General features: G+C 34.9%; 1 protein-coding gene across 1 annotated transcript; it reads right to left on the reverse strand.

The window, feature by feature from the left end:
• Positions 1–1,684: 1,684 nt before the first annotated feature.
• LOC141672763 (DNA mismatch repair protein MSH2) lies at positions 1,685–9,650 on the reverse strand. Its single transcript, XM_074479425.1, has 13 exons — positions 9,376–9,650; positions 9,232–9,281; positions 9,083–9,115; positions 6,867–7,940; positions 6,125–6,679; positions 5,942–6,052; positions 5,741–5,830; positions 5,580–5,651; positions 5,278–5,388; positions 4,423–4,549; positions 3,911–4,113; positions 3,157–3,309; positions 1,685–2,166 (listed from the first exon to the last, which is right to left on the reverse strand). The coding sequence occupies exons 1-13, from the start codon at positions 9,425–9,427 to the stop codon at positions 1,957–1,959; spliced, it is 2,841 nt and encodes a 946-aa protein (XP_074335526.1). The 5' UTR covers positions 9,428–9,650; the 3' UTR covers positions 1,685–1,956.
• Between the last annotated feature and the right edge of the window lie 410 nt (positions 9,651–10,060).

Here is a 10,060-nt window from a genome sequence, read left to right on the forward strand (position 1 = left end):
ATCAGCTAAAAAACTTGTCTTTCAAATACAAAAATTTATCTAACTTACAAATTTTCGAACTCTTGATTTTGGATGAGTAAGATATATTAGAATATAATATAAGATCCAGTTGTATTGTAAAGAGCTGTTAAGATCTAACTGAATCTTTCTTTGATAATTTGAAGTGCCGATTATTCTGATATGATATCAAAGGACGAGCAAGATATATTAGAATATAAATATAAAATTCAGTTGAGCCGTAAAGAGCCGTTATGATCTAGTTGAGTAACAGTTTGAAGTGTCCGTTACTCTGACATGATATCAAAACTCGGAAAAAATACTCAGATGGCACCTCCAAGAATGACCGGTTACTTAACAATATCGGTTAAGCTAATGCTAAGCTCTGCAAATAATTATTCCTCTATAGCTTTGTGACAATAGTTGTAACTGTTGCAGTTAACTACACAAAATATCTTGCGCATGAACAATTGAGGTGACAAAAAATTGAGTGTCATTTTCAAGCAAACAATTTTTCAATCTTTTCACTATTGACATTTCAGAGACTTAACGATAAGATTAAAAATTTCATTGTGGTCCATATTTCAACTTGAGAACTCATCCTCTTTTTTCTCACTTTAGAAAAAAGGATTTAGATTAATTGATTGTGTTAATACTTTACCCATTTTATCAGACCTTTCCTAGACTAAAAAGGTTAATCTCCGTGCTGAGAGTGCTGAGTTACCGCACATCCTCCCGAAAATATAGGGCCCTAAATTTCCTCAATTTTTTTTGCATAATATACATATTTATGAACATCTGTGTCGCAATAAAGCTAAATGGACTTGTTTTGGTACCAGTCTAAAGTAAAATTTTGGATAAAGTGGATATTAAAAGTGTTTTAGATGATATTGTTACAAAAAATTCAAGAAGATCGTCTCTTTTTAATTATGCCTCCTTACTCCCGTAGGAGGCTAGTAAAGATCAATCTGCGTATATTTTATTCTAGTTAACGTATATATACCTCCTTTCTCTCGTAAGAAATATATCTGCGCGTTAGATTATTAGAGGTAAATATGCATATAATTTACTCTCGATAACATATACTTATACCTCCTTACTCTAGTAAGTAATAGGTTGGTTGAGATAAACCAGGGTAAATTATTAAAGAGAAGTCTGCGTACATTTTACTCTCAAACTCTCGTAAATAGATGTCGTACTACGAGTTTAATATTATAAGGGATCGGATAAAGCATAAAGCACCCAAAGAAAATGGAAGACGTGGTGAAAGCAAGACCAACACATTTTGTGAATGACCAAATTAACACTAGAATTGTGGACTACAAGGAATAGTTTTACACTAAAAACCAGAGATTCTGTTATCATGAAAAGATATGGGCCTTTAGGCTTTTGTTGTTGTTCTTGCATGGTTCACAATACTCTGTCTTTTTGCTTAATGCCCACACACGAATGAATTTATTTTTGTAATAATGTAGCTGAATGTGAATGAAGATATGTGCAAGGGATACAAGGTATATAGAATTATTAAGACTGAATGGACAAATTCTATATATTTTAGGAAAGCATCAGGGAGTGTAGCGTTCTTGCACTGTTTCCGAGTGAGATATATCGATTAGTTAGGTTCTTGCACTATTTTCGAGTGAGATATCAATTAGTTTAGTTCATAAATGTACTTCAGAACCGTTAAATCAGATTAGCTCTCGGATTGGACGAACCCCAAAGAAAAGCAGAGCAGACCACCAAATTAACAAGTTCTGGACTGGAAACAGAGGAATTGAAGGCCAGAACTAGTTCAAATTCTTCATATTTCAACTCTACATGATAATTTCTATACAAAATTGCCAGATACTTGTCCTGGTACTTTAAAGTTCTAAAAGAAAGCTTTGGGCCCAAGTGATGGATTTGTGTCCTAGTTTTAGTTCTTAAATATGGAAAATGCAATAACCATTTTTAAGTTACCTAAAAGAACTGCTGCAGCCACTGACAGCCCACAGCATCCTTCTGCAAATCGTTCTTCAATGTCCTTACTTGTTCTAGAGCCTGTTCAATGTCCATCTTGTCAAGCGGCATCTCAGAGAACTTCTTTAAGAATTGACGAGCCTGAAGAGCACCTCTTGACATGTCATCTTGGTTGTACTCTCGCTTCCTCTTACATCCCACCTGTGACTCCTGATTAAAATTCAGATCGTAATTCGCCATGCAAAACATGAAGCAAAACATGAAATTAAAAGTATTCGAAGCTTATAAGCATCCTAGTCTAGCAAATCACATGCAACTCTGCGTATACTTTGTTGTCTATTTGAGGCATTATTATAAGATACCTAATTTAATACACAAAGGGAGAATGTACCCAGTACACAGACACCTCTAATAATTAAATCAACTACACTCTATATATAAAACAAACTTAAAATCACAGTAGACAATGAGTGCAATGAATGAAAACTACACCGCAGAGTGCATTAAAACGCGGAGTGCAATAAATGCAAAATATTACCCTAAAGAGAACAGTAGAAGCCTTCAGTTTTTAACATTGTCAATGAATATGACGGCTTCCTACCCTATGCCCCCAACCCTCGACAATCCCCCAACCAAGGTTATCACGGCGCCAAGTCGACCCTCGACGCCCGAGTACCTTCGTGAAGACTAGTCGATAAGTCGCCCGACTAGTCGTAAAAAGTCAACAAAATGTTCATTATACATATAATTACTTGATTTAATATATAAAACAATTGAACATGTTAGTTTTATGATTTAAATCAAAAGCAATAGAATAGTAAGTTCAAAATATGCACGGTACACCACAATTATTGTTATGAAGACCCCAAGTCGGGTTACGAGACTCTTGGGCGACCTCACATCAACTAGTCAACAAGTCGGGATTCGAGACTCTCGGCGCATGAGTACCTTCGCGTCGACAAGTCGATGACTAGTCGTCGACTAGTCGTCTTTGTGATAACAATGCCCCAACCCCTTCCCACCCTTTAAACAGGAGCTACAACATTGAGCATATCATACCTGTGTGTATGTGGCTTTAATTTAATGACTATGAAAGTGTTTTTGTAAAGCCTAAGTTAAGCCGTGTAGTTTTGGGCTCCGTGAAAAAAGTAGTATACAAAGTTCTGCTACATTATGTTAAATACATAAGAAGAAACTTACTTCTTTACTGGCATCATTTGAGACGAAACTGGTCGGTGAGAAATCTTCAAGCTCGGCAGCCTTTTCTCTAGCAAGAGCAACAACACTTTCTGGAAACTTGGCAAATTCTGCAACATGGATACCAAAACTCTGATCACAGGCCCCTTGTTCAACCTGGAGACGTGACATAATAGAGGTAGAAGTTAACAAAAATACATTTATGTATGTAATATTTTTTGAAAAACTTTGAGTTTTTCCATAAAGTAATGTATTGTTGTTATCGTCTTTGGAGAAAGTTTGATTCTTGCTCACCCTTTAAAACGAAAATAGTTCCACTGAAATTATAATTTGCCTATCCTCTCAAACAGGGTTTATAATCTCATATTAGCTAGGAGCCTTGGACCTTCGGGAGAGTTGAGTCATAATAAAAAATTTATTCCACCATATTGCAGTGACATGTAAACTATAAACTGTCTGATTGGAAGAGTTTCTATTTAGAAAGAAATGCAATTAGCTGGTAACCTAAAGCGTACACCCAGTAGTTGCTCAAACATGTAGGCTATACAACTTGGGGTACAATCTTTAGCGGGACCAATCATGTATGGAAGCATGAAACATATTCTTCAAAAGACACCCTTGCACCCTCAAACCAACATAATTTACTTAGGTTCAGCAGATAATGTGTATTGCATGTATTCAGTTAGTAGGCAATGGCAAATTAAGCAACTATTTAGCAAAACAAAAAAAACCATTAAGCAACTGAGAAATTGCCTACCTTGTAAAGCATAGTAAGCTTGCGACTTATTGAGTCAATATGTGCACTGACATGATAATTTCTCACACCAACTATGTTATTTATATTAGAACTTTGAGCAGCATCTCCATAAGCTAACGCAGTCAGCTCATGAAAGTGAGTTGCAAACAGTGTAGGTGCTTTGATCTCTTGAACAAGATGCTCACATATAGCCCATGCCAAACCTGTTATTAATAATAAATAATTAGTTAATGAATACAATTGTAACTTGAATATTTGATCCAAAAGTATGAATGTAGTTATCTGTTTACATCTATCTTTAACATATTTAACATAACAAGTATATAGTAAGACAAAACTGCGCACTACAATCAGTTTCAAAGCCAATGCTCTTGAAAACAATAGCTAAAATGATCAAGTACAGTTCACATGTACCCAGATCAGTCATATAAAGTTGATAACATAACACACAGATGGACAATACTCAAGAACAAAGGGAAACAAATGTGTGGGAGAGTGAAGTATGAACTAACCAAATCCATCGTAAGTTGATGTTCCACGACCCAACTCATCAATTATGATCAACGACTTTTCAGTAGCTCCTTTCAAAATCGAAGCAGTTTCAAGCATTTCTTGCATAAAGGTTGAAACTCCACGAAGCTAATATGTGTAAAAGACAATGTTATATGATACTAGATTTCCTTAAGATCCTGAACTAGGATAATTACAGAAAACAACAGAGAATTATCATATGCTTTAAAATTGAGTATTTTAATCAACACAGCTGAAAATACCTAACCCCTGATGAACCATCATTTAATTGTATTAAAACTTTAATTGTTATACTATAAAACTTTGAAAAAGAGCACAACCTTAGTCTTTTTTACACTTCCCAGGTAAATTTGCATACAATTCACTAAAACAGAGAATTTCAAGAATCAAGTAGTGCCCAAGCGGCGAGAAAGGTGCTCCTATAAAGCTTGACTCTTACCTCCACTCCCCCTATACTTAAAAATAGTATATTTTAAAAAATGTGTCAACTACCAGGAAAATAAAAGGTTGCAATACATATATACAATATGTAGATGATTCCCTTTATGCACACCGAGTTCAAAGAATTAGAAAGAAAGATTTATCACTAATATATTTATATACCAAGATTTGCTCTTGCAGTCATGCTCACTAGAAGAATTCTAGAGTCCTAGCAAACTGTTTTCGAAATCACTACAATTTACAAACTTTACTAAGCAGTTCAACATTAAAAAGGAAGAAAGAGATTAGACCTTTTAAAAAAACAAAACAAATTGTAATAGATATAACTCCCTATGTTTAGCAAATTGTTTACTTTTAATACCATACGAGTCCCACCGAAAAACTGCAGCATTTACCTGACAGTCGCCAGCTCCCACGCGAGCAAAAATACAATCACGAACAGAAATTTGAGCTCTGTCGCAAGGAACAAAACATCCAACCTGTGCCATCAGGATGTTCACTCCAACCTGATTGTGTAAAATATATCAAAACAATACAACAGGGTTTCTGAGAAACAGGACGACAGAAAAAAAATTGAAAGGAAAAACTGAATGTTCAATTATTTGTTCTGTTTAAAAAACTGAGTTAGAACATGTTATCACTTTTAGTGTATGAACATGGTAAAGTGAAAATTTGCAACAAAATATCAATGACAAACCTGTCGTATGAATGTTGACTTTCCACCCATGTTAGGCCCTGTAATGATCTGGAACCAACTTTCGCCCCTCACCTAGTAGAGAAAACAGACACAGAGTTACACTCAAGTATGCACATGTAAAATTTCCAAAAGTGATACACAATTAGGGAAAAATAACTCACAAGTTTACAATCATTAGGTATAAAATTCACCCAATCTTGAGCTTCCACACAAGGATGCCTACTGCCTTCCAGTATGATATCTCCTTCATACTGTCAGTCAATATTGGCTATTAATTATGCAAAAGCAAGTGCATGCCTCCTCAGCAAAATAAGAATATCATCATTCATGCACAGATAATAAAGCAAATAACTAGCCATTACCGATGGGGTGACATCTGGTCTAGTGTAGGGAGTGGGACAACTAACAGCAAGATCAGCAAAGCTTAGTAGGACATCTAACTCGGAAAGCAATACAGCTATACCCTCAAAAACCTGAACAAAGACGATCATTATAAACCAAACAATTGCCAGCAAAAATGTAAAAACAATATGATGCATGAGTACCTCGCCAAAACTTGTTGTAGTTACAATTACTCGACCAACAATCTCTTTCTGACAAATTCTGTATTCCTCAATAATCTTTTGGTACTGGTCTCCTAATATCCTGAGCTTTGAATTTGTAAATTTAACCCCATCTTTTCGAGTTTCAAGGACAACAAAATGGGTGTTCAGTTTCTTTCGCACTTTCGGTTCTTCCTTCTTTGTAATTCTAAACACATGTCCAAACTGTGTTCCCTTTTCTAATTTCAAAGCCTTATCAATAGCCAAATCTAGATCACTGGCAGTTTGTTGATGCAGTTTGTTTATTTGCATTTCAAGTGATTCTTGCTCATTTTTCAATGAAGATAATTCTTCATCGTAACTCGGGGAAATCATGTATTCTCCATTTTCGAGTTGGTCAAGGTCAACTGCGGTCTCTACAAGAGCTAGGAACTTATTTAGGTGGTCGTCATCAGTCCAGGAGTCAAGGGGATCCAAGTACCTTTCTTTAATCAGTGAAGCAAATTGCCCATCATATCGTTCCAAGGCACTCTTAATATAGGGAATCCGTATACTTGACTGCACACATACATTTTACTTTAGAATTTAAACAAGTATATTACTGAAACGTCCATTAACTGAAAATTTTAAACAAATAAGGAAAACTAAAATTATAAAATGAAAACACTATCTTCCCAAACAAATAAATAAAGAAAAACACAAATTCTAGACTCCTAAAATTCAAAGTTCCAAATCTTATTACTACCTGATAAAGCTTCACAATATGCACGAGATTAGCACTCTTCTTCTGAAGACTCCGCATTAAACGCTCAATATCTGATATCCTTTTTAAATGCTGTCTCAAATTCTGGCGAAGTTCAGGATCTTCCACAAATGCTTCTACTAAATCAAGTCTGCTGTTGATTTTGTTAACATCTAGTAAGGGCTGTTTTAGCCACATGTGCAATAATCGCTTACCCATCCCAGCAGTACAGGTTCGATTCATAAGCCCAAACAAGCTGAAATTCTTGTTAGCATCAGTTTTGCTCTCCATGACATTAAGTGCCCGCACAGCAGCAGAATCTAATCTCATGTAGCTATCGAGGGTATACTGTTTTAGAATATAATTTTCGTAATTGCTTTCATCAGCTAGCAATTCTGTGTAAGAAAGTAAAGCCCCCAAAGCACCTGGTGCAAGTTCAAATCCAGTTACTAAATCACGGACTGGTTCCATGGAACCTTTGACAAGCCTACCAAGGTCCTGTATGACATCACGCCCTTTAAACTCAGTTTTCTTTCTTTCAGTTACCATTACTCCGCACCTTGACATTGCATCTTTCAACGACCTAGATTCACTCGATTTGGCACTATCCATAGGCAAGAGACATTCTTTGCAACCAAGTGCAACTAAAGCAGACTCTAAGTTGGTGAAGTGGCTGTCATCAAGAAACTCAGTTAATCCTAGTACTCTCTTAGTAAGATCAATATATCCAAGGCCAACTGTGCACCCATTTTCCTTAAAGCTGGGGACAAGGGCGACGATTACCGGAGAATCCTGCATGTCGTTATTGGCAAACAAAATGTCTTCGAAACTGCCAAGATTTCCGGGGGTCCCACTTTTAACCAATCTCCAATTTGAACCACTCCCCTCATATAACTCAAGAGTGTGATCAGTTCTCTCCAATAAAAGATCACGGACTATCATCTCAAACATATTTTTGCTTACACTAACGCTTGAAAGAGAATTAGCTCCATTACCCAATTGTCTTAAGGCGGTAGTGGTACGATAATAAGTCGTTGCAATAAATGTTGCATTCTCACCATGGGAAGTATAATAGTCCTGTGTTATGAATATATATATTCAAGAGAGTAGGTTAGAAATGCATTTTACGCTTATAACTATTACTAACAAAATAATTACGCAAGTAAAATATACGAGATTCATTGTGACCAAGACACAATCGATTTTGTGCTTAAGCATAGGTGCAAATGCTCGAAATCACAGTCACATGCGAAAGAAAAAAAACAAAAATTACATTTGTATATCATGTTGTAAAAAGATTTGACAAACATGTAATTATTAAATAATTTCAAAGTTAGTGTGGAATGATTGGCAGCTCAAATGATTTTAGGAAATGATCATTTACAAGTTGCAAATTTATTTCTACATAAAAACAATCTAGTCACCTACTCAAAATCAGTAAATTGATTGATGTTGATTATAACTGATAAAGCACTAAGCTTTTTGTGCTGTCTATAATTTATCACTTCTTTTTATTCCCTCTATCCTTCTTCTAAATCTGTCCCACATTGACAGCGAAACTAATCTACAACAGAGATAATGACAAGAGTATATAACATTCAGAATGAGATGGTATTTCTATATGTATGCATATCAAAGTAACTTTTAAAGGAAACCATAAGTATCAAGCACATGCAAATAATGATTCAAAGAACAAATTGGATGATGCACTAACAAACCAAGAGCAAATCAATCAATATCACGGAAAATTTCATTATCCAAGTGAAATAAAACCAAAGCAAACATACTTTCCATGTTCCGTCAAGACCCTCAGCCTTAGAGCATTAACTTCAATATCGCATTTACAACATATCACTATCAAGGTACTCCATTAATCCAAACTACCACCCAAACTTATGTCAATATGACATGACATTACTAATTAAAGCTACACTTCGAAACTCCGGTTCTAACCAAATTTGCCGAGCCACACTTAACTAACTAAATCCAAGATGGAATTCATTAATTCATAGTCATTAAACATTTTAGTATCACCATATAACAAAATAATCCAATCCAATCCACATCCGTAAATCATGTTATAAACATTTTTTATCGAGGCGGGTTTCTCTATTTTTCCCATAACATGCCTAAAAAATAACAACAATCACAATTCACGCAAAGAAATAAGACAAAATTAACTCACACATAATCGTATATAATCAAAAATGGAGACTAACCCGGCGATCGAAAAATCGAACAGCCCTATTATCCTGCAAGAACAAGTTAAAATCTCAAATAAAGACATGGGCTTTTATTAAACTTCAACAAACACATACACACAACAAAATCAAACAAAATAAATAAAAATACACACAAGTATACGTACATTAGGTAGGGTTTTAAAGAAGGAGAGAAACCCTTGAGCTTGTTTAGCATCTGCAAAATAAAAAAGTAATTAAATTTACAAAAACCCATTAAAATTAATGAAAAAATAGACACAACTATAGAGAGATAGAGTGAGAAATTGTACCAAGTTTGAGCTCTGGGAACTTATCGTTGTCTTGCTGAAAAGGGTCGTCCATTTTGATTAAATTGGGTGGTTCTTGAAATGGGTATTCAAGAAATGGTGTTGTTTTAGTGGGTTTTTAGTGTGTGTGTATGAGAGAGAGAGAGAGAGAGAGAGAGAGAGAGAGAGAGAGAGAGAGAGAGAGAGAGAGAGAGAGAGATCTTATAAAGGGGTTTTAGGGATTGGTTGTGGCGGGAAATTATGGCGGGTTGTGATGGAGAAGGAGATGGAAGAATGGGGGTTTTCATCGGTTTTACAAAAATTTCCACTATGAATTTAATTTATTGAAAAATAGGGAGTAATTGTTTTTCCAATAATTTGATTCAAATGTCTTCAAGATATATTAATAAATTTAAAAATGAGCTAGAATCGAATTTTAAAACTAAAATGAGGATAAATAAGATTTAAGTTATGGTTTAAAAAAAACATTTTAAAATTCTTCTTCCAAATTCTTCTCTTTTTTTCATTTTAAGCGATCACATCGTTAATCATTTAAATTACATAATCGGATTATTTCGCATAATCGTGTTATGGGTCAAATCGCTCTCATCAGGAATAATCTATAAAAGTAATATTAAGTGTGCAAGATCCTTTGGGGTTAAATCATTGCACTCTAATTGTATTAAATAATTATTAGATTTTATTTTCG

This window comes from Apium graveolens, chromosome 7 (genome assembly GCF_009905375.1).
Source record: "Apium graveolens cultivar Ventura chromosome 7, ASM990537v1, whole genome shotgun sequence".
Classification (NCBI taxonomy): domain Eukaryota; kingdom Viridiplantae; phylum Streptophyta; class Magnoliopsida; order Apiales; family Apiaceae; genus Apium; species Apium graveolens.